The following is a 25,508-nucleotide window of genomic DNA, read 5'->3' as shown; positions in this document are numbered from 1 at the left end:
AAAAGACCTACTCTTCAAGGGAAGAAAGATATGCCAAAGATTCAATGCCATCGTTGTAACAAATTTGATCATTATAGAAACCAATGTCCTAGAGGATCAAATGATAGAAAGAGAAAGGGAGAGTAGCATGCTACCATAGTAGACATTGATGAACATCCAAAGAAATCCAAGAATGGAAATCCAAGTGATAAATATTTCTTCTATTTTTCTAATCTTACAAGTTTTGTTGCAGATAGCAATGACATGTTTGTAGATAGTGGTACCTCAAGACATATGGCAGGAGCTCGTAACAATCTCATAAATCTGATGGAAAAGAGATCATCACATAAGGTATAACTTGGAGATAACAACATCTACCGCAGTCAAAGGTGCTGGATCATCATCCATTGAGCTAGAATCAAGTGAAAACGTTCATCTTAGCAACATACCATATGTACTAGGTGTTGCACCCTCTAAAAAGAGAGTTCCAAAAGTACAAAATTTGTTTTTTAAACTCTAGCCACGGTGACCCATTTTCAACTCTAGCCGAAATCCCTTTGTATTTCCAACTTTAGTTGTGTTTCCCCATTCCCCTTTGAAATATCTTTAAAAAAATCATTCATAAAACATATTGAAGGCCTTTTAAAGGCCTAGGACCCACAAATTTTATCACTATCGGCCCATTTTCCTTTGCTATACATGTCTACTCATCTCCCTTTTCCTTTTGCAATTGCGATATCACATATCGCAAAGTTTCCCGCTTACCGCAATAAAGTTTTGCCTCCCCTCGTCGATTGCGATAACTCCTCCCCCTGCTGATTGCGATATCATAAATCATAAATCCCTCGTCTGCCAATATCGCAAGTTCATCCTGTTGATTGTGATATCGTAAGTTCTGTCTCCCCTTGTCGATTACTATCGTTCTCTCCCCATCGATTGTGATATCACAATCGAGGATCGCTCAAGTCACAAGTTCCTCCTCTGCCAAAGCCCCTTCCAACTTGTGATTGTGATGGATGCGATATTTTATATATTGCAGTTTGTTACAATTTCGGGTCCAACCAGTCGGCAAAACATTATGGAATATGGTAAAAAGCCCTCCCCTGTATTGCGATTGTGATACCAACAGGCCTGGATCAACGACCCAGATCAACAGACATTAAAATGTCTATTTCGCTTCCGCTAAGTGGGACGGCGAGGGTATTTTTCGGCATATAGGTCGGCAGCTGAGGTATTAAATGAAGGCATGGAGCAGTTGGAGAGCGATATGGGCTAATCCTGTGGAAACCTCCGCAACAAGAAACCCAGGACAACAATGGCCTCAAAAATGAATTCGATTGTTTCGTTGCATGTCTTCGGAGAGTAAATGAAGGTATGGGGACTCAGGAAGATTAATGGCTCAACATGGGGCTCCACTCAGATACACAGCGAAGGACTGCCAGGACATTCTCCACTTCTAGTCGGTAACAGGCAACTCACAGTCGACCCACTCCCTGCTCTAGAGAACGAGCGATTCAGGCAGTTAAGGCGAAAGCGACAAAAACCAACCAAGCAGCAAGAGGGATACATTGTGGTAGAGACGTGGCCTGATCAAGGGCCTTCATAAGAACCGCGGGACAATATTTTCCTCCATCATCATTCAGTTTCCTCTTTTCTATTTTTCTGTAATTTCTTTTATTCTATAATTTCTGTTTGTTTTCAAGAAAGGAATCAAATCCTTGGAAATCATTTTGGGCAGCAGAGCTATCGTAGGCCTTGACAGCTAGTCAATCTAACAGTTGGTCTTGGGCTGAGATATTTTGTAAATGTTGATTCAAAGCCCCCCCTTTTCTGTATAAATAAGGGGGAGAAACACTTAACACAAGTTCTGGAATTTTGCACCCGAGTGGTCCTAGTTCTTGGGTTCCATTTTGGTTCTAATTGAGAGCGACGCATGTTGAATGTAATGGACTGGTTATTTGGACCCTTCAAGTATTAATGAAACTCCCTAGTGATTCCAAGCAGATCAATGTGCAGTATGTTTTCCCCTCTGTAATCTCATTCCATATATGTTTTTCTGTCTCTAAAATAGTGTGATGAAGTTGTCGATTTCTCCCTTGTTCATGATTGTATATTTGTTACCAAGTAGCAATAGTACCTGTGTTAGCTACAGATTTACTTAAGTACCTGTAATGTGCACATATTTGCTTACACTTTTAGATACAAATGTTCCCGTGAGTATATGGTACTGGAACCCTGACTAGCTCTCCACTCTTTCATCTCCTCCCTCTTCCATATTTCTGCTGGAACATTGTTGCTTAGGATTCTGTTGGCAGCCCTATGCATCGAATTCCCTCCTTTCTCTCCTCCTCTTCACCTATACTATAACTACAATATTAAGCTGTCTGTTGTTGTGTGTTGGCCACCAGAACCAGACTTTTCTCCTTGAGGTTGGCCCAATTTACCCCCCGAGCATTCGGACCCATGCATTGGCCTGAGTTTACCTTCATGAAGGCCTATTGAACCAAGCCCCCTTTATTCTCTTTTTAAAAACTTCGTGAAAATTGGAGTGCAACTCATCCCTCAGATAATCTCAAATGCACTCCTCTATCTACGATGTCCTAGGCACTGGTCTACAATCAACCCAGAGGCTGTCTCTAGGAAGCTTTCTATGTCTCCCGAAGCACTCATGCTACAGGTGCCATTAAAAGCGACAACATCTTTCTAGCGTCGTTGTCGGGGAACGGATTAGAATATTTTTCCCTGGGTACGACAAAATTTTTACATTCCCTCTGTTAGGTGAGCAAGGGAAGTGTGGGTTGAAGATCTCTCACCTTGGCAACTCCACTGTTTCAATTTTATGGTAAACATCTTGGCGACTCCATTGTCCATATCTCTATTTGATCGTCCTGGCTTTCAAGCAACCTCATACTCACTCTGATGCTAAAGCAGTCAAAAAATTTCCCACCTTTGACACTGAAATCACTCACCTATGGGGTTTTCAAAATGGTCATTCCTGCATTCCTGGCCAACCAATTTGCCCCACTGAATTTTTCTTCTATTACTAGTTATCCCAATCATGTCCCTTCGTTTCATGAATGGAATACCTATTTGCCTAGATTCAGTGGAAACATAGATAGAAGGTTGGACCAACACCTTAAGGATTTTCATGAATGCATGGAACAACAAGGTATTATTTTTGAAGATGCGCGAATGAAATTGTTCATGTACTCTTTAGAAGATGATTTTAGAATTTGGTACAAAACAATACCTCATGGCAACATATCTTCATATATAACATTCCATCTTTATTGCAAAAGATTATATCCACCGAATGCTCAGTTTGAAGATTGTTGCGCACATTTTAATGTCGAAAATATCCCTGAGGGTAATGATCTTGTTGAAGATGTTTGTGAGACTACATTCTAAGAAGATATACTCACATCAAGAAGCATTGCCCAATGGTCAAGAAAGCAAAGAAGGAAACATCATCAAGTTGCAAATAAACCCTCAAATATCTTATTCAGTGGAATTCGATAATTCTCCTTCTTGTGATGAGTATGACTCTGATGGGAAGTCAAGCGACGCTGAACTACAACAGTCCCAGTCATGGGAAGATGCACAGAAAGAAGAGGCTTCGCTGCATGTCTTCCGAGAGTAAATGAAGGTATGGGGACTCAGGAAATTAATGGCTCAGCATGGGGCTCCACTCAGATACACAGCAAAGGACTTCTAGGACATTCTCCACTTCTAGTCTGTAACAAGCAACTCACAGTCGACCCACTCCCTGCTCTGGAGATAATCCAGTTTTCCATGACAAATCAAAGCACATCAAGATCAAATACCAATATATTTGTTACATGGTGCACAAGGGAGGAGTGAGGCTTCAGTACATCTCTACTGATGAGAATATGGTTGATATTCTCACAAAGCCACTAACCAGAGCAAAGTTTGTATATTTCAGGAACAAGCTTGGAATTGTTGAGAATGCTTCCCTCAATGAGAAGGGTGTTGATGTGATAGCATCAAGGACAAACATTCTCCCTAGGTCAAGCATGTTGACCAGGATTAGGGAGAATGGTCTGGCAAAGGACAAACATTCTTTCTAGATCAAATATGTTGAGCAGGATTAGGAAGAATGGTCTTAGAGGCCCAAAATTACTCTGTCGTAGAATTAAGTGGGTACCTTTTAGTATCATGCTCAAGATTACTCTCTATATAGGTTGAGTGAGCCCATTTAGCATCATGGTGTAGAAGTACTCATGTAAAGTGAGACCTTCGAATTTGGGACAAGGATTACTCAAATGGATTGAGTGTGTCCCTAGGCTTTCAGCATGGATCAAAGAGATTGACCAAGATGATAGTGAACCAAGACTAGTTTGTATACCATGGGTCAGAGGAGCCGACCAGAATCATGGTGACTAGTTGATGCTAATGACGTACCATGTGTCAAAGATGCTGACCAAAATTATGGTACCTAGTTGATATTGTTGATTTACCATGGGTCAAAGTTGTTGACCATGGTAATCAAATGATGTTGATATTAATGATGAATTGTTGTAACCTTAGAGATATTTGTTAACAAGAGAACATATGGATAGTCATTACGAATACCTCCCAAGCTAAGAGGGAGTGTTGAATTTTGTAGCTATGGTCAGTCTTCATAATTAATATTTTAGCCTTTGAAATATATATAAATATAAGATATGTTCTTCATTTTTCTTTCAAAACAAATATATATATATATATATATATATGAATTTTGAATTTTTGGCTCCAAGATGATCAAGTCGGCTCTCCATTAGGTCAAGTCGACCCCAATCAAAGTGGCACCAATTCGACCTCTCAGAAGACTATAACTAAGGCACTTGACGACCTCCTCTTGACACAATTTAAATCACTCATTAGCTATTCTTATGTTTATCTATGCGAAGGAGAGAGAGAACAAGAAGTGCACAAGTCATAGAAAGTACACATGAGTCAAAGAAGTGCACGAGTAACAGAAAATGCACTTGAGTAACAAGAAGTTTGCTTGACTTGGTAGTGCCAAGATTTGTGGGCAGTTTGACCAAGGTTATATTGTTGCTCAATTTGACTTTGTGTTTGACTAGAAGAATTAGATGTATGTCATGTTTAACTAAATAATTTCTCTAAGGAAAAGGTTGTTGGGTTTTTCCCCCAAGTGGGCTTTCCGAGGGTAAATCTTGTGTTATCTTTTTGCATTGTGATCTCTACTGCCCTACTGCTTTTACGGTTGAATTTCTGAAGTGTAATTGCTTAATGACTGTTAGGATATTCCGACACATAGGAAACAGTTAAGTATAACTTGGTCTAGTGTAGAGTTAGGTAAAGTGTGTGTCTTTACTATGTACTTTTGTAACTTACAATCCGACGGTCACGATATGTTCTAGACATGAAGTGATCTGACGGTTCATTCTCTCCTCGGTATTACCGACACTTGATCCGTGGCTTAACACTCGATTGGTTCATGATCTCTATTTAAAGGGCATGGAGGGTCATTTGTAGGGTAACCGTTCATGAGAGAAGCTTATGTAAATTTTCATTCTTTTATTAATAAATTGCCTGAAGTGGTCGCGTTGGCTGAGGCCATGAACTGTTTCCCTCTTTGAGGGTTTTAACCACGTCAAGAATACTGGTGTATTGATCTGTGATTTGTTTGTGAGCGGTGTCCTTTGGTGTTTTGTCTAAGGAACTTACCCTGTAAATTCCTACATGGTATCGAGCTATTTGAGGGCCGCATCCGTTGGTGATCCAAATCTGAAGTCGTACAACTGCATCCGACTGCCGTTTCCTAGATCTATTGTTTCTGACTGCTTTCGGGCCGAGAGGACTGCTCTATTGCGTTAGGAGCATTTGTTCCAATGAGGAACACCTTTCATTTCACACGAAAAGGTTTCCGGTAGCCCTAGCTACGTCATTTTAAAGATCTGGAGGTATGCAGTCTTTATTTGCAGTTCTAGCTATTCATCTCTCTGTTTATTTCGGTTTATTTACCTCTCTGTTTTTTATTACCGGATCTATATCTTTCATTTCTGCGTATGCTCTTTGCCCCACGACTCTGTGCAATCTGAGCAAATCAGAAACAGAAAAGAAGGATTTTTTTCAGCATCTACAGCTTCAGTTTCTGTTAAAATGGAAAGTCTATGCCAAGTTATTCTTGATAGCACCAACTACTTCCAATGGTGGTCCTACATTGTGGATTTACTTAGAAGCAAAAGTCTTTACAAAATAGCCTTAGGCCAAGAAACCAAACCTCAAGATGAAAATAAGGCAGCCAAAAGGGAAAATAAGCAAGATCAAGCACGTGGGTTGATAGGGATGTATATTTCTCCAGACCTTAGATTCCATATCGCAAAATTTGATACTCCTAATGAAGCAATGAAACAGCTCACCAAAGTTTTTGGAATTAAAAATAAAATTAGAGCCCATCAACTCGAAAATGAGTTGCTTACACTGGACCCCAATAATTTTTCTTCTATTGAAGACTTTTTGTCCAAATTCAAGACCCTTAGACTTCTATGGGAAGGTATTAAGGTTAAGAAAGAAGATGGTAGCCTTATCTGTTCCATTCTTACTAAGTTGGGACCAGACTACTCTCTGTTTGTTTCCACCTTCCATTCTACTAGAGAAGCCTTTATTTCTCAAGGACAAGACTACAAGTCCCCATCTTTTGATGCCTTCTATGATTCTTTAATAATTGAACTAGAAAAGCTATTATATCTTGGTCTTCTTAATCTTGGAAACGCTTCGAAGAAAGCCTTAGCCACCCAGCAACAACCAAATTCAAAGAATCCTAAGAAGCAGTATCCTAAAAAGAATGGTCCTAAGCAATTTCAGTCTCAAAATGAAAATTCATTTCAACAAAATGATAAGGCAAATAAAAACAAAGGGAAAAAGACTGATAGACATTGCCACTTTTGTAATCGATATGGCCACTTAGAATCCAAATGCTTTAAGAAGATGGAAGCCTTGGAAGCAACAATGAAGAAGCATAACATCCATTTGGAGCACTCTTCAACTTCAACTTCATCTTCAAGAATAGCACTTTTTGCATGTACTTGTCAAGCATCTTAGTCTGGTTATGCACTAAATGTATCTTCTTCTTCTCATTCTCATGAGTGGCTCATTGATTCTGGAGCTTATTTTCACATGGCCAAAAACAAAGCCATGTTTTCTTCTTTAAATGATTGTAACACCAAAAATATATATGTTGGTGATGATAGATCTCTTAGTGTTGTAGGGACTGGAACTGTTCATCTGGACAATGGTCAATTTAATGACGTATTATGCGTTCCAACCTTATCTTGCAACCTTCTATTTGTATATCAGATAACTCATTCAGGTGAAGGTAAAATCTTTGAATTTTCACCTCACGATGTTGTAATTAAGGACCTAAGAGATCCTAGACAGATTTTAGCTACTGGCATTGTTGATGATTCTAAAAGGTTGTATAAGTTTAACAACTTTGGGTCGTCGAATCTTGCCTCGGTATTTGTTGCTCATAATGATGAAGTGAGCAAACTTTGGCATGAGCGATTTGGTCAATTAAACTATCGCTCCCTTCAGAGTCTATGTAAAGAAAATATGGTGACAAGTCTTCCAATGGTATCTTACAGAGATGGTGTTTGTTCCGGATGTGTACTCGAAAAACATCATCGAGATAGTTTTGAAAAATGTGCCTCTTGGCACGCCTCAACCCCTTTACAGCTTGTGCATAGTGATTTATGTGGTCCACTTCCAGTTGTTTCATTCTCTAGCTACAAGTATTTCTTAACCTTCATTGATGATTTCTCCAGCCGCACTTGGGTATACTTCTTAAAACTCAAGAGTGAAGTATTTAACATGTTCTTGGCCTTTAAGGCCTTTGTTGAAAAACAATCTGGACATCAAATTCTTAAGCTAAGATCTGATAATGGCAGAGAATATGTTAACAACAAATTCATCAACTTTTGCACTAAGAATGGAATTCAAATGCAACATATTGTTCTATATACTCCACAACAAAATGGTGTAGCTAAAAGGAAGAATCGCACCTTAAAGGAAATGGCTAATTGTATGCTTCAATCTAAAGGACTTAGTCTTAATTTTTGGGCAGAAGCAATTAACTGTGCAAATTACATAGTAAATCGCACTCCTACTAAGGTTTTAAAGATTATCACTCCAGAAGAAGCATGGAGCTCAATTAAAACAGATGTAAGTCACTTTCGTGTTTTTGGAAGTGAAGCATGGGCCCATATTCCAGATGAGAAACATAAAGCTTTAGAACCTAAGAGTGAAAAATGTATTTTTGTTGGATATTCTGAAGATGTTAAAGGATATTGACTTATTCCACTTAAGTCCAAAAATGTTATCATTAGAAGAGATGTAAAGTTTGTTGAAAATATATCAGACTACGAGACTAGTTCAACAGATGTGCCACCTCTCTCTATCCCTTCTACTTCTGAAAATATTTCTTCTTCAGATGATGACAGCGAGGATGACAATCCTCCCCCACCTTCTCAGGATCCTCCTTCAGCTCCTTGGCTTCCAAAATGGGTCCGTGCTACTCAGAATGCATCAGGTGCTCTTGTCGGTGATCCTACAGATCAGCAATGTACACGTTCTCAATTCGATAGAGCCTCTTCTTTACTGGCTCAAGCTTCAACGAATTATGATCCTGACACCTTTGCAAAAGCTTCAAGCCATCCAGATTGGGATGCAGCTATGAATGAAGCATATCATTCATTATTGGCAAATGATACATGGGATCTTGTTCCTCTTCCAAAGGGACGAAAACTTGTTAGATGCAAATGGGTTACAGAACCAAGTATGGACCAGATGGAAAAGTTGATAAACATAAAGCTCGTCTTGTTGCTAAGGGTTTCTCACAAGTTGAAGGCATTGACTATACTGAAACCTTCTCCCCTGTTGCCAAAATGAACTCTATCCACCTTGTTCTTTCCCTTGCTGCCTCTTTCAAAAGGGAAGTCCATCAGATGGATGTTAAATCTGCCTTCTTGCATGGGGAGTTGCATGAAGAAATCTATATGGAACAACCTATTGGCTTTATACAAACAAACTCCAGCCTTGTATGTCGGCTTAAGAAATCCCTTCATGGTCTCAAGCAAGCCCCTCGAGCTTGGTATGCCAAAATGGAAGCTTTCTTTTAGAAACTGGCTTTTCTAGGTGTCATTCTGACAATACTGTCTACACCAAGAAAGTGGGCAAGTCTCTTATCATTCTTGTTCTTTATGTTGATGATCTTATCCTTACTGGTAGTGATCCCAACCTTATAAACCATGTGAAGTACAGCCTTAAAAAGAAGTTTGAAATGACAGACTTAGGACACTTGCATTATTTTCTTGGTCTTCAAATCTTGCAAACCAAGGAAGGTATTTCCCTTTCCCAATCCAAGTATGTCTGTGATCTTCTACGCCATTTTCACCTGGAATATTGTAAGCTAGCCCCTTCTCCCTTTCAGTCTGGAGCCAAACTTTCAATCACTTGTACTTCCCCTGAAGTTGATGCTACCTTATACCGTCAACTTGTAGGAAAACTTTTGTATCTAACCCATACGCGTCCTCACCTTTCATTTGTTGTTGGCCTTATTGCTCGGTTTATGCAAAACCCACATGAAAGTCATTGGAAAGCAGCTAAAAGAATACTTCGTTATGTTCGAGGTACAATTCAGTTTGGGATTCATTACAGTGCAAAAGCATCTCCTCTATTGGTTGGTTTCAATGATTCTGATTGGGCTGGTGACCCTAATGATCAGATGTCTACTGCAAGTTATGTGTTCAGTCTTGGTTCAGGACCTATTACATGGGCTTGCAAGAAACAAAGTGCCATTTCTCTTTCTTCAGCAGAAGCAGAGTATCGTGGTGTCATAGAAGCTAGTAAGGAATCCTTGTGGCTGCGTCAAATCCTGTCATAGTTTGGCTTTCAGCAGCAGCGTCCGACTACACTTTGGTGTGATAATCAAAGTGCCATTCAACTATGCAAAGATCTAGTCCAACATCAGCGCAACAAACACATTGAACTGCACATGCACTTCATCAAAAAGCTCATTCTTGACCATGTTCTTGAAGTGCAATATTGTTCAACAGATGATCAAGTTACAAACATATTTACAAAGGCTCTCATAGAGGCGAAGTTTACTTAACTTCGATTTATGGTTGGAGTTCAGGAAGTTGTCACTAAGGGGGGATAGGCTCTAAAGTGTGTTTCTTTACTATGTACTTTTGTAACTTACAACCGACAGTCACGATATGTTCTAGACATGAAGTGATCTAACGGTTCATTCTCTCCTCCATATTACCAACACTTGATCCGTGGCTTAACACCCGATTGGACCATGATCTCTATTTAAAGAGCATGGAGGGTCATTTGTAGGGTAACCATTCATGAGAGAAGCTTATGTAAATTTTCATTCTTTTATTAATAAATTGCCTGAAGTTGCCGCGTTGGCTCAGGCCGTGCACTATTTCCCTCTTTGAGGGTTTTAACCACGTCAAGAACACTGGTGTATTGATCTGTGATCTATTTGTGAGTGGTGTCCTTTGGTGTTCTATCTGAGGAACTTACCTTGTAAATTCCTACAATGACAAATTGAAAGTGCTAAAATAATATCTATATCATTGGAAGTAATTATCAGTTTTCAAAAATTAGTGCTTGTATCTAATGCACTTGAAAAATCAACATGATCAACCCTAAAAATACTCTTGATTTGCATATGTTAACTTGGTTTAAGTCATTCTTTAACTGCCTTGATCTTATTGGGATCTACCTTTACTCCTCCTTAGGATATTTTATGGGTATGAGGTATTCTACTTCTTTTCCAAAGGTGAATTTGAAAATCTTTGCATAAAACTAATTTTTTTAGTATAATAAGAACATGTTGCAGGTGTTGTAGATGTCCTTTCCATGTCTTATTATATACAAGAATATCATTTAAAAAACTAGCACAAATTTACTCAAGTATGATTAGAATACCTCATTCATAATAGCCTGGAAAGTTGTTGGAGCATTAGTTAAACCAAAAGGCATTACTTTCAACTCATAATGACCATCATGAGTTTGGAAAGCAGTTTTTGCAGTATCATCTAATCTTACTCTAATTTGGTAGTATCCAGATATCAAGTCTAATTTTTAAAAATATTTAGCTCCATGAAATTTAACTAACATTTCATCCATGAAGGAATAAGGAAAATTGTTCTTATATGTTATCTAGTTTAGTTCTCTATAATCTATGCATAGTTTGCATGATTTGTTTTTCTTCTAAACTAGAATCACATGAGCAACATAAGAGCTTTTACTTTTTGTAATTATACCACATTTTAAGAAGTCTTGGAATATTCTTTCAATTTTTCTTTATGCTGATGTGGATATCTATATGGCTTAATGTTGATAGGGTTTGACCCTACCTTGACTTCGATTATGTGCTCAATTTCCCTTTTGAGAGGCATCTGAAGGGGAATATATTGGAACACCTTGTGTTTTTTAATCAATTCCTAAATACCAATTTGTTCATTACCAACTACTCCTAAGGACAATTATTCCATCTAACAACATTGGATCGTATAGGCTAGTGCTCCTTTCCAAATTAACTTCATCACCCACTGAGAAGATACCATTTGACTTTGAGGTGGGTCGAATCCAAATAATTTGCACCTTTGCCCTTACCATTTGAACTTTAAAAAGTGCTTTTGATTGTTTGCGAAATAAGTGCCTAATTGTTATAGCCATTGTATTCCTAAGACTACAACTACTCCTTTGAGAGGCACAGTGTAAAATGAGACTCTAAATTGTAGCTTTGAATTTGTGATTCAACCTTACGGCACTTCCCACATTTTCAATCTTCTTTCCATCTGTTACCATGACTTTCATATGGGGCATCGAATATATGAAAAGATTAAGTCCTATTGCCATGTTCATGTTGACGAAATTATGGGTACTTCCAGTATCTATTAAGACCATTACATTATTCTTTTCGATATGTCCTTCTAATGTTAATGCTTGTGGTTGGGCTATCTTTGTGATAGCCGCAAGTGATATTCGTGATGATTCTTCATTTTTGAAATATGGGGAAAGGTTATGAAGAGTCTCGTCTTCTTCATATGACTCTTCAATATCTGAATCGTTTTTTGGTTCGCACGTATATAGGTTTTTGATGATGTTTCTTTTAAGACATTTGTGTTTGTGGTCCCATTTTTCTCCACAGTATTTACACTTTTCGCTCCTTTAATCTTTGATCTTATAGACTACGCTTTCAGTTTTCTCTTAAAAGAGGTGGAAGGTATTTTGAATTTTTTGTATTTGTAGGTTGTACAAGCTTTCGTCTTCAATAAACTTTATCAAATCTCAGCAATGGAGATAATTCAATTTTTTTCTTAGTTGCTTTTGCTTTATGAATTGCTTCTTCCATAGTTGTATAGTTTGAGGTATAGTAATATATGATTGAATAAGACGTCATACTAATAATCCAAGCACTCTTGTAGCCAATGTTTCCCATTCTCAAGTATATTCATCCACACTTCCTTTTTGTTGTAGTCTAGTGAGTTTCGCTAAGAATTCTTCTCCCTTGATACCTTGGAATCGTTTAAAGAAGTCATTTGAATTTATTACACCATGTAGACCAGTTATATGTGTCGCCTTCAAGTTGCATGGATGCATACTTGATTTTTTCATCATTGCTATAAATGTTGTAAATTTCAAAATACTCATCTACTTTGTTGAACCATGCCACACTGTGCTTCTCATTGCCATCAAATTTTGACAATTCAAGCTTTGCCCTTCATTGGTATGTGACAATCGATTGGTTCGGGTATAGTGGAAATTGGTTAGGAATCATTATATTATGAGGATTCAATATATTGATTTGTGTATCTAGTATGGTAGATGAATGCAGATACTTTGGGCGTGTGAAGCCAATTTTGACATATTCGAAGAGTCTTCTTGTTGGGTCATTGTGCCATTCCCTAAGTGCATGAACCAACTTAAAGTATTCATCACTTGATTATGGTTTTGATTGACCAAATTCTTTAAATAATAAGAATACTCTCTCTCTCTCTCTCTCTCTCTATATATATATATATCCTCGTGGGTTAACTCAATTGGTCGAGTTCCCATCGCTAAAGCACCTCGCTAATGGGAGGTCACGAGGTCAATTCTCCATGATGCCCTTGGGGTTAGGCTCTACTAATAAGCTGGTGGAATGTGATCCCTTTGGGTGGATCTGCTTGGATATTTCCTTGGAAAAAATCCAGAAAATATATAAGTCAATTGGGGTTATCTCGAGTGGTTGGGAGGACAAAACGAAATCCTCCCCACCAAGGTTCAATTCCCACAAGTGACATGGTGGATGTTGACAGTATAAGTATATTCCTCACAGGTACAATGTTGTATATTCCATGAGGAATATAGGCATATTGTCAATATTGTCAACATCCATCACGTCACTTGTGGGAATATATATTATTGTGCTGAGAGGCGCTCTCTAACCCAGTGTGATAGAGATGTTGTGATGTCTTGTAAACATTTTGACTCTATCAAAATAAAAGTAAAATTAAATTAATAATTAATAATTATAATTAACAATAAAACATTTTCACTGGGACAAATTACATAAAACTTGAAATAAAAATTAAAAAACAATAAATTAATACTTACATTTACAATTATAATTATTAATAATTAAACCAACCTAGATGCAGCCTAACTCTGAATCTACCCAGTGCCAAGAGGCTCCCTTGATATTCAAACCTCTTTTAGAGTGAAAATAGATTTGATCCCTCAGTGCTTCGTAGATACGGAGTTAAAATGGATCTAGGCTACTTACAGTTTTATTATATATATATATATATATATATATATATATATATATATCCTAACTTTATTATAAGACTTATATAACTCTAATTTCCAAAAAAAATACCTACACAGTACAAACATGACCTTTCCACTAATTCGAATTTTTATAAGTTTACGATGCGACGCATGATCAATCAGGGCTGTGATATGTGATAATGACAGCAACAGGTCTGAGAGCTGTTGCAGGGTCAGTAAGTATGGCGATGGGTAGCTATGGCGAACAGTGAACAAAGTATACATCAGTTTGTGGAGAATCGTAACACAGACGACTGGGATTATCGTTGTTGGACAACAGTGATGGGGCGGCTAGAGAATCTTAGCACAGATGACAGAGACCATGGCAGTTGGACGACAGGGACGCAGCAACTAAAGAATCTTAGCACAGATGACAGGGTGGTGTGCAGATGACAGGGTGGCTACAATAGAATAGCATGGCCGATTGTAGAACTTATGACAGCGACGCAAACGGGATGTAAGGTGCAAATAGGGAACAAAGGGCAGTACTGTGGCGAAATTGGGTTGACATGGCATCGTATGACAGTGTCGTGGGCGAAACATCGAAACGTTTCAGAGTTTCCAAAATGGGTACGTTTATAAACGTCACCTCCCAAAAATGGAAACGTCAGCGGAAACATTGGCTGAAACGCCATATATGTTTATATATATAAAAAGAAATCTATAAATAAGTGAATAACACATTATCTTGCAAGAAAAAAGGAAATAAGACCCATAGATGACAATTTAGAAGGAAAACCAAGTCTATCTTAACTCTCATAGATGATTACATAATGGTAGAGTTTCGGTCAAGTTTTGACTGAGTTTCAGAGTTTCGGGTACAGTTACGTCCCAAAACATCAAGTTCTTAGAAGTTTCGTGCAACATATATATTTTTACACTTATATATATATATGAATGTTTATTGTTTACAATGAAGGCCCTGGCTTAAATATAGCCTCAGGTGGTTATTTTATTTTTTATGCATAACATGCAGCCTTTCAACTATCAAAGAGTGAAGCAAACTAAAATTGCTGCATCTAACTCAAAGCTGGCAAAGAATTAATATACTATATACAAATGACGTAGTAAGCATGGGTTAGAAAAATGCAAATACAGGCACAATAAACACAGTGAAACACAGGCCAAATTTGTAAAAGCAAAGAACAATTGAAGAAAGATGTTAGTAGATAAACCCGTCCAAAGATGAAGCACTTTCCAAATACAATAACATTGAATATAATTTTCACAAATTAAAAACCAAATATTGAGCAACAGAGAATTCTCAGCATTCTATTGCCATAAGTAATATTACACTCAGAATAATTACAAGCTGTCACATCATCTAGAGTTCAGAAATCCGATTAAATATACATTTGTTCATAAATTATCAATTAGAGATTTTTGGAGAAAATTTTAAAAACGAAGTCCTTATTTAGATATTTATAGATAATTAGCAAGGTTTATTAACAAACACCAAACTTTTTTAGAAAAATACTAGCCATTAAAATTTTCCAGGAGAGGGCTTCTAATCTAATCCAAATCGATAGGCTTTGTTTAGGATGACAAAATAAGTCTTTAGAGCATGCAAATTGCTAAAATCAGAAGAAAGTCTCATAAATCCTTGTGATGGGAATGCTTAAGAAAATATGATAATATCCCAAGCAGAAATGAAAAATAAAAGAAAACCACACAATTTGAAAAGTGACGAGGTGATTTATTACACCTGAAGGAATTATACATAGAAAGCAGCAAATAATGGCAGAAATCTAAAAGATGTTTCATATGCCCAGAAACTGGGATCAGTTAAAGTGTTTTCAGTGCCTAGTCCCAGGATTAACCCCTTCCTCACCCCACCGCCCCCCCACCAAAGACACATTGCCACATTCGTGCAACTGAAATAGTTAATTACCCCATCCAAACCAGGTGAAATTCCCAGTGACCTCAATGGCCCATAGGTGCAAATGTATAAATTTTACAAGTGCAGTTGAAAGTCCTGGATAGATTTGACAGGATAGATAGCCCTTGATCATGGTACTTATGCCAAAGAAAGAGCCCACTTCATTGACAAAGGACCAGTACCAACCAAATGAAAACTACAGAAAACAGAAAATAACTGGAGACTTCCTACCATGGACTGATACATGGGCATCATGTTAAGAACTTGTCAAACTAGTTCAGCTTTTTCCTAATATAAACAAGCATGAGAGCAACCTGACATGATTTACTTTATGCAAACTTAATCAATCACTGATTGTAAAAGGTACTAATTCTACTGGTGCTCACCAGTGCTTCAAACTTTGGCTTATATTCAGGAGTAACTTTGTCCACATATTTTGGGATTTTAACACCTGGAAAAAAACAAGAAAATGAAATATTACGGTTTTATGGAACCCAAATTTTGCTGTCTTTAACAATAAATAGATTATAGCAGTTAAATAGAAGAATATAATGTTTATTTCCACTTTTTATGCCAATGCTTGATATTGTATCCACCTTAGCTTTTTTCTAATGGTTATAATGCATTCAATAAGCCTAAAAACACTGTTTGTGCTTGACTAAAGATGAAAATATCATGAAATGCAATAACAATTTATACCAAGGCAAAAGTAGGTAACCATAACATGCTTCTGATATTACATATCGTTATAAATCAGATTGTAACCCATGGGGCATAGAACAGTCGGTAGTGGATGCACTGTTAAGGCACTCCTTGCATAATGGTCACCATTTCAAAACCCCATAGGCGTCCCACCTGCCTGACCTCCAACTAGAGGTTATAGTGGTAACTGTGGGAATCAACCCCATGTCATGTGAGTATGAGACGCACCTAGTTGCCAATTCCTCTATTCAAAAAAAAAAGCCAGGTCCCTGGTCAGACTGCAAAAAAGCACCTTCAAAAACTGTATTGATTTTGTATGGTAGCTACAACCAAGTCCTTACAGTAACAGAAGCACTGCCAAAGGTACAGTTCTTCAAGGGGGCTAATGCAATTGTCACTTTCTACTCATTCTTGTTATGCTTCTTATGAGATTCCTTATAAATGTGCGTTTATTCTTCCAACCAATAATTTCCCTTGTACCCTTTGTTATAATGAGTAAAAAAAATCCTTCATTCTTCTGACTTTCACCTCTTATAATTCCTTGAAACTTGAAACCTTATATTTTTAAGAGACGTTTAGGAATGTTTTTAAGTGGCCTAGTTAATGAAAAGGTGGCTATACGAATAAAGGTGACTCTACTAATGAATGGGAAATTAATGTATACAATTGAGGCAGAAAGAGTAAAAACGTGTCTGTGGAAATAATATCAATGGCTGATTTTTCACGGTAAAGCTATTCCAATGTAGACACAATGGAGTGGCAGCTCACGATTTCTCCCCAGTGGCAAACAGTCTGGGAAAAGAATGACAGCTTCCCTTACTGGCATGAATATTGGTGGCAGTTAACCTTTTATATTATAATTTGAAAGGACATTGTTGACTGGTCATAACCTCCCCAGTAGATACGAATGGCAATGGTGTGATTTCAAAACAGGTGTTGTTTAATAGCTCAACAGTGGGACTTTCATTCAAATTGCCCTACCCTGGAATTCACATACAATCAATTGCAATAATTAATCTGTTCCAAACACAATTTAAAATGTACTCAACACCCCCAGTTGGGTATTTCATGCTACAGTGACTAGGTTATAAATTTGGAAGGGTGCCACAGGTCTGTGGTTATTTATGACATCACTATTATTATGCCCCAATTCAGTGTTCTAAGTTGCAAGTTCCCCCAACAGTAGTTTTAGTTTCTTTTAATATTGTCAGGGAAGGATATTTAGTATATTTACGATTTTGGATGCCAGCCTTCAAAGAATTCACTTCAACCATATGTTGAACATGTTGATTTTTGTGTAGCATCGGGAGGTATTGTCGTATGGCTAAATGGTTTTCAAGTCAGCCTAGAAGAATTATGAAAAATTTAATATTTGAAGTGACAAGTCGGCCCAGGAAAGTCAAGTTGGCCCAGCCTATGAAAGGGTGTGTCCCTTGGGTTATTTCACCTCATTCGACAAGTATAAATAGAGGGTGTGATGTCTCATTTTCTCCACCAAGCAAGAGCAAGTTTCTTCTCTCTCTTCATCATTTCTCTTATCCCTCGTGGACAGGGGCAGATGTGGAGCAGGAAGCTGCAGGAGCCGCATGAAGGCCGCAGGAGCAGCAGGAAGGCCGCAGGAAGAACGCTGGCAGTAGGTGAAACAGGGATAAAGAAGGGCTAACAGGACTGACCTCAAAGGAAAGCAGGTTGGCCAAGTTTGACTGGTATTCTATACAAATATCTAATTAATAAACCTTGTTGAAGAATAATTTCTCCTAAGAAAAGTTGTTGGGTTTTCTACCAAGGTTCGGTTTCCTAGGGTAAAATTATTGTCTCTATTGTGCATGGATGTCTTTCTATGATCTTTACTGTTCCCACTGCATTTACTGATGAGATTTTATGAAGTGTAACTATTTAATGATAGTAGAGGCATAAAATCATTAGGAAATAATTATCTGGCAGAAAATTGTATCCATTGCACTCTTGCATAGAAAATTCAACATGGTATCAAAGATTTTTTGAAATAGCAGCCATTGAATTGAATTCAGCCTAAGAGACAATATTTAGCAGCTTGATTGGATCTCTTGTCAAAAATGATGCCAAGTCTCATAGTAGAAGACAGCTTGGAAGGTGCCACCAATTTCGGATCTTGAAAGACTAGGATACTCCTTGTGTTGGAAGAAAATGAGATTCAAGATCATGTGGAGAAAGTTATTCCAAGTCAGAGGGTGTTGAAGAAAAAGCCAGGCATAAAAAGAATGAATCCAATGCTAAAAGAATCTTGATAGATTCCATAAAGGATCACTTGATCCCTCATATTGTTGGTTTGAAGACTGCCAAAGAAGTGTATGATGCTTTGGTGGGATTGTACAAGAGTAGCAACACTAGGAGGAAGCTAACCTTGAGGCATCAACGTCAGACTCTCAGAAGGTTATGATGTCTAGATCAGATTTTGTTATTTCTTATTTTATGAGAATTTCTCAAATGAGAGATGAACTTAGAGCCATTGGAGATAACATCGATGATACAAAGCTTGTTACAGTGACTCTCATGTTGATTTTTCAAGGTATCCTCTATACTGGTAATTACTTCTTATGATTTACTTAAATTTATATTTTATTGCATTCATTATTCATCAGCTTGTATTTATTGCTCATCATAAAGTAATTACGTAGAAGATATTAATAGTATATAGAAAAAAAAGTGCCAATACGATCATGAGACAGCCACACAAGAATACAAGCATTTACCCTGGGAAAACCCACATGGGGTAAATACTAAAAACCCATCAATCCTTTCCTTAGAGAATCAATTCAACAAGAGACCTCAAAGCCATACATAAACTGACCAGCAAGATGATGAGTCACATTTGCATCAAGAATTCAAGTCAACCTTCCAAGATATCTGCCCACAAAATTAGGTCTGCTTTAGAATTAGGTCTTCTCGTCCTTCCATAAAATTCGGTTCCCTTTACAGAGGTTTAGTCCAGTGCAGAGGTTCAGCCTTCAACAAAGATCACAAAGATTCGATCCTTTCCTTGAGAGAGATTCATCTTATACAAGCCTTGAATTCGTCCTTCTTCCTTGACATCGTTGCTGGCCTCAGGGATATAAAAACAGATGATCCGAATAGCACTTTAGAAGAGAGAACAAATGCATATATATATATATATATATAGTCCTTTTGGGGGCCGAATAGGTGCCTCTTTGGGGCTGAGCCGACTTGACAAGGAGGAGGGCCGACTTGGCCTTCTTGTGGAGTCATAAACCGAAATTCCAAAATTCAAATTTTTCTTTAGTGAAGGTCATGAAGAACATGCCTTCTAATTTTTCTTTTGACAAATACATAAGGAATATAATTTCTTTTGAGCATGTAGAACATGCTTTACAAGTACATCAATAAATATTAATTATGAAGACTGACCATAGGCACAAAATTCAACAATGGGACCCATTTGTTCAGGGAATTTGTGCACACAAAAAGCTTGCCAAGTTTTAATAAGCTATGGACTGAGTGTTTCCAAGAGGAGGCCAAATTGTTGTCCAAGGGCAGTTTGCAAAGACCTCAAGAAGAAGAAACTCAAGCACTTGCAGCTCATGCAAAGAAAGGAAAAGGTAGAAGTTTTGGAAAGTTCGATAAGATGATTACAGGTAGAAGACCCCCGCTTCAATTCAGGATCAAAAGGAGGATTTGTCAAAGGTCAGGTGCTTCAATTGTCATGATTTTGGACACTATGCTTCCCAGTGTCCTCAGAAGAAAAAGGAAGGAAGGGAAAGGCAGCATGCATCAACAGCCGATGTTGATGATGATGAACATCAACCTCAAAAGAAGACAAAGGAATCTAAACTTGATAAGATTGCAGATGGACTTCGGAAAGAATACTTCTTTTGACATTCAATAATGATTTTTTCCCATTAAGGCCAAGGATGAGGTCATCAACAAGTTCCAGAAGTTTAGGGCTCAGGTAGAAATCTTGACAAGGAAGAAGATCAAGGTTTTGAGGTCAGAGAAGGAGAGTATACTTCCAAGGACATCAATGATTTTTTGTTGGGAGGCAAGGATCAAGAGGGAGTCAACAATTCCATACAACCCTCAACAACTTCTTCCTCAATCAAGAGATAACTACTTAACTCCTTTGAATTTTTGGTCAACCTCTTGTTCTTCTATTTTGTATGGTATGCTTTGGATATCAAAAAATGATTGCTTGGCTATGATTTTTTTTCCTTTTTACATGGCCTCCTGAATGGGAATTGCGGAAAGGAAGAACAGACCCATTGCAAAGGCTACCCAGGCAATGATTCATGCAACAGATGGCAGCATCAAGAAGTACCAAGCGAGGTTTGTGGCAAGAGGGTTTTCCCAAAAAGAGGTAGTGGACTACGAGGAGGCTTTTGCTCCAGTCACCAAATGGTCAGGTTCTTGTATGGCCTAAGGGCTCGAGTATAGACTCAACAAGAGTGATTAGTGTTCGAGAGGGAGTATTGTACAGATTGTTACGATGCCCTGTGAAGAAATTTCAACCCCCACTCCGGTTATCATTTTTCCTTATCACTCCATGCATTTAGTTTTAAATCCAAACATAATAAAAATTTTAAAATCTGGAAATGACAATAATTTTTTGAAAACACAAATTTAGAGATTTCACAACTGCTGAAATTGCAGAAATAAAACACAGCAAAATTATGACAGCCACACACAGAAAATAACACAGTGATTTTTTGTCAATGTGACCCTGGAAAAACCCCCTACAACTCTTGGGGAAAACCAGTTTGAGAGCTCTTCTTTATTTCTGAAAATGCTTTTACAAAGACTGAAATACACAATAAAAATTCCAGCAACCACAAATTACAACTTATCTCGATTTTCGTGCTTGAACTCCGCCTCGAAAATCGTGCCAATCAGCAAATATCCAAAACAAAAAATTTCCAGCAATAAAACAACATTGAATGTTGTACGGCCAGCCTCAAAAAATGTGACCAGAACTTGTTGTACATACTGTACGGACCATATGGATTTCAACAGCACTCCTGCCTCGAAATTCGTTCCCAAATCTATCTTGAAATTCATGCCCTTGCTGTTGTCCCTCTTCCTTGATTTCTATGATGTCCCTCTTCCACAATATCTATGCCTTTCTCCTGCTGTACGGTTTTGCCTTGATATGCATGCCAATAAATGTTGTTGCCCAGATTTGCTGAAACGTCTTCTTGCTGCTCTCCTTCACTTCCTCACTACTCAAAAATTTTCTCCTTGCTATCTCTTCTCTTTCTCTCAAATTCTCATGAAAGAATGAATTAGTCTTTTCCTCTTCTCTTCTCCTTTTATTCTCTAAATGCCATTTTGGTTTGCCCGAAGATCTAATGCCTAAGATTCATTTAGATCTAGGAATAAGAATAAATATGCATTTAATTCTCACTTTCTATTTTTTAACTCGCCCACTTAAATAAAGACCCACTTAACCTTTTATTTCCATAGTCACTTTTTCACTTTCTAATTCATCATTGACTTTAATAAAGTCACCTTTAAATTAGAATGTAACTTTACCACTTATAAAGCCACTTTTAAATTAGAATGTAACTTTACCACTTATAAAGTCACTTTTAAATTAAATTGACTTTACCACTTATAAAGTCACTTTAGGAGAAAAGTAAAAGATAAATTTGGAAACTTTTCCCTAGGCCAAAGATCAAAGCCTTAGGGAACCACTTGTCCTCTGGTACCCAAATTTTAACACTCCCTCTTACCGAGGAAAGTGTTCCTCACCACTCCCATCTTGTCTCTGAAGTAGACATGTTTGCCCTGTGCTACGGCTTTGGTGAAAATGTATGCTACCTGCTCATTTGTGGAAATGTACTCAAGCTTGACAGCGCCCTTTTGGACATAGTCTCTAATGAAGTGATACTTGATCTCAATATGCTTTGACCTGTCATGAAAAACTAGATTCTTCGTGAGTTTTACGCGACTCTGATTATCACAGTAAATTACTGAAGGTCTCAATGCCTAACCAAATAGACCAAACAACATCTTGCAAAGCCATATGGCCTCACAACTAGCCAAACTAGCAGCCATATACTCTGCCTCAGCTGAACTCAATGCAACTGACTATCGTTTCCGGCTGATCCATAACACAACTGTCGAACCCAACCCAAAACAACACCCGGAAGTACTCTTCCTATCTGAAGCACAACCTGCCCAATCTGAATCCGTGTACCCTACCAGTCTCACTCCATCACCCTGTCTATAATCCAGACCAAAATCCACAGTGCGCTGCAAGTAACGAAGAATGTGTTTTGCAGCCACCCAATGCACACTCTTGGGCTCACACATGAACTGACTCATAGTGTTAACTGCAAAACATATATCTGGTCGAGTGTTGACCAAACACATCAAACAACCAATCAACTGTTTGTATAGAGTAGGATCCACCAACTCGGAATTAGAAGCGTGAAGCTTCTTCCAATTAGTGATCATAGGTGTAGACATGGGTTTGCAGTCCTCCATGTGAAATCTACTAAGAAAATCCACAATGTACTTCCCTTGTCCCAGGAAGAAATGCCCCTCCTCCTGCCACACCTCCAATCCCAGAAAAGAATGCATCAAGCCAATATCCTTCATCTCAAACTCTGAAGCAAGATCTCTCTTGCAGCCCTCAATGAGTCTCTCTGCACCAGTGATGATCAAATCATCAACATACAACACCAGAATGAGAGGCTCCTCACCCACCACAATGAAGTATAGGTTCGGATCAGCCTCACTCTTTGTGAAACTCAACTGCTGCAAGTATGATCTTAAAGTACCAAGCTCTGGGAGCTTGCTTCATGCTATAGAGTGCCTTTTTCAATCTGCATACATGGGCCTCCTTCCCATGCACCTCAAAGCCCTACGGCTACTCAATCTAAGCCTCCTCCTGAATGAAGCCATTGAGAAATGCAGTCTTCACATCCATATGGTGGATCTTCCAACCCATCTCTGCTGCAATCGATATAATGGAGCGAATAGATGTATACCGAGCTACAGGAGCAAAGGTCTCCTCATAGTCAACTCCCTCTACCTGTGAGAACCCTCTCGCCACAAATCGAGCCTTGAACTTCTCGATGCTGCCATCTGCAGCATGCTTTATCTTGTAGAGCCATCTGGAAGTAACAACTGATTTACCTTCAGGCCTCGGCACTACCTCCCAAACATCGTTCTTCATAATAGAAGAATACTCCTCCATCATGGCCTCTCTCCAGACCTGCTGGCTGGTTGCCTCCTCATAACTAGAAGGCTCGAAGTCAACAATGCTTGTTACCAATGCCATGTAACTACAGAACCGCTCAGGTGGTTTACTCTCTCTAACCTGTCTCTTTGGCCTAGCAATTGATGTGGCCTCGCGCAAGGTATCTTGAAGCCACTTGTGCTTCCTCTTCCCTAAGCATACTTCTCCCACCGGAGTGAAAAAATCCTCATCGTCATCAAAAGCCTAAACTCCTGAAGGCCTATCAACTGACCTCATGCTTGAATATCTGCTTGTAGATGTTGAAGTATCGTGCGAACTGTCCATTAGTGGACTACCCTGTAAACTGCTCTGCGGACTGCCCTGCATGATGCCCGAGGAACCACGCACCTAACTTTGAGACCCACTGCTCACTGATGGACATGACACTATAATCGATGTACCTCCTGATCCCTGACCACTCGATCCCTGTCACTGACTCAACTGCTCCTGAGTGTCTGGTGACTCTGGATACTCTACCCTGTGACCTCTTGAAAGCTTTCTCCTCCTCGAACTCCACATCCCACCTGACAACCACTTTCCTCTGCGCAGGAATATAAATCAGATAAGCTTTCGAGGTCTCGCTATAACTCACAAAGATGCCCTTGTTTGCAGTGGGCTCTAGCTTCGTCTTGTTCTCCTTAGGGACATAGGAATATGTAAGGCACCCAAAGATACGAAAGTGCCCAACATCAGGTTCTTCCCAGAAAAAGCCTCCTCCGGAGTCACATTCCCTAAGGCACGATGTGGACTCCTGTTCTGCAAGTACACAGCAGTGTTGCAGGCCTCTGCCCACAAAAATAAAGGTAACCCCTGATCATGAAGCATGGCTTTGGCAGCCCCTGCAATGGATCTGTTCTTCCTCTCTGCAACCCCATTCTGTTGGGGGTTGTAAGGAACTGTGAACTCCCTTCTAATGCCTACCTCAGCACAAAAATCAACAAACTCACCAAGGGTATACTCCCCTCCATTGTCCGACTTGAGGACCTTGATCTTCCTACATGTCTGGATCTCCACAAGAGCTTTGAACTCTTGAAATCGCTTGAAGACCTCACTCTTGGTCTTCAAGAAATAAATCCAGGTCTTCTTGGAGTGGTCATATAAATAAAACATAGTACTCATAGCCACTCAAGGATACATGAGACATCCAACCACTCACATCGGTATGAATCAAGTCAAGGATCTTGGTCGCTTTGTTGTCACTGCTGGGAAAAGGGGATCTGGCAAACTTCCCCATAACACATCCTCTGCATACATCAAGGTAATCAGAACTGAAATCTAGCACATTAGTGGTGATCTCCCGCAATGTACTCAAGGCCCCATGATACATGTGCCCCATCCTGCGGTGCCAAATCTCACACAACTCTGAACTGCTAGATTTGTTGTCAGTCCTGTCTCCGGTGCTGCTACTCAATGCCATCAGGGGTTGGAATGAGAACCTGTACACCTTGGCATGGCGCACACCAATCTCTCTAGCTGAAGAAGCTGGAGTTCCCCTAGGATATATAAGCACATGCCCTCTCCTAAACAACACATCATACCCTTTATTCTCAAGTGTTGAGAAAGATATCAAGTTCTTCTTCATTCTAGGCACATATAAAACATCTGACACTTTCAAGGGAGGTTTGAGTCCCCTATCAAATGACAATGTCCTCACACCAACTGCTCTAACAATGATGTCATCACCAAGTACTACCTCCATATCAGTATCACCCTCTGAAAGCTCTGAGAAGTACTCTCTGTCTCCTGTCATGTGGCGGGAGCGGGAAGCACCACTGTCAACATACCAAATGCTAGAAGATGCTCTGGTCAATGTGACCCTGGAAAGACCCCCTACAACTCTTGGGGAAA

The 25,508-nt window shown here is 38.8% G+C and overlaps 1 protein-coding gene across 1 annotated transcript in view; it reads right to left on the bottom strand.

The window, feature by feature from the left end:
* LOC149153020 (ATP synthase subunit d, mitochondrial-like) overlaps positions 1–25,508 on the bottom strand; it is an 86,722-nt gene that overhangs the window by 9,769 nt on the left and 51,445 nt on the right. The window contains exon 3 of the mRNA XM_089437912.1: positions 16,108–16,172. Within this exon, the coding sequence (XP_089294038.1) occupies positions 16,108–16,172 (65 nt within the window). The remainder of the gene's footprint in view (positions 1–16,107; positions 16,173–25,508) is intronic.

The sequence above is a fragment of the Pinus tabuliformis genome, chromosome 9 (genome assembly GCF_031772625.1).
Source record: "Pinus tabuliformis cultivar Carrire ecotype Pingquan chromosome 9, CPIR1, whole genome shotgun sequence".
Lineage (NCBI taxonomy): Eukaryota > Viridiplantae > Streptophyta > Pinopsida > Pinales > Pinaceae > Pinus > Pinus tabuliformis.
Note: the sequence above shows the minus strand (reverse complement) of the source record. Positions and strands in the feature narration are given on the sequence as shown.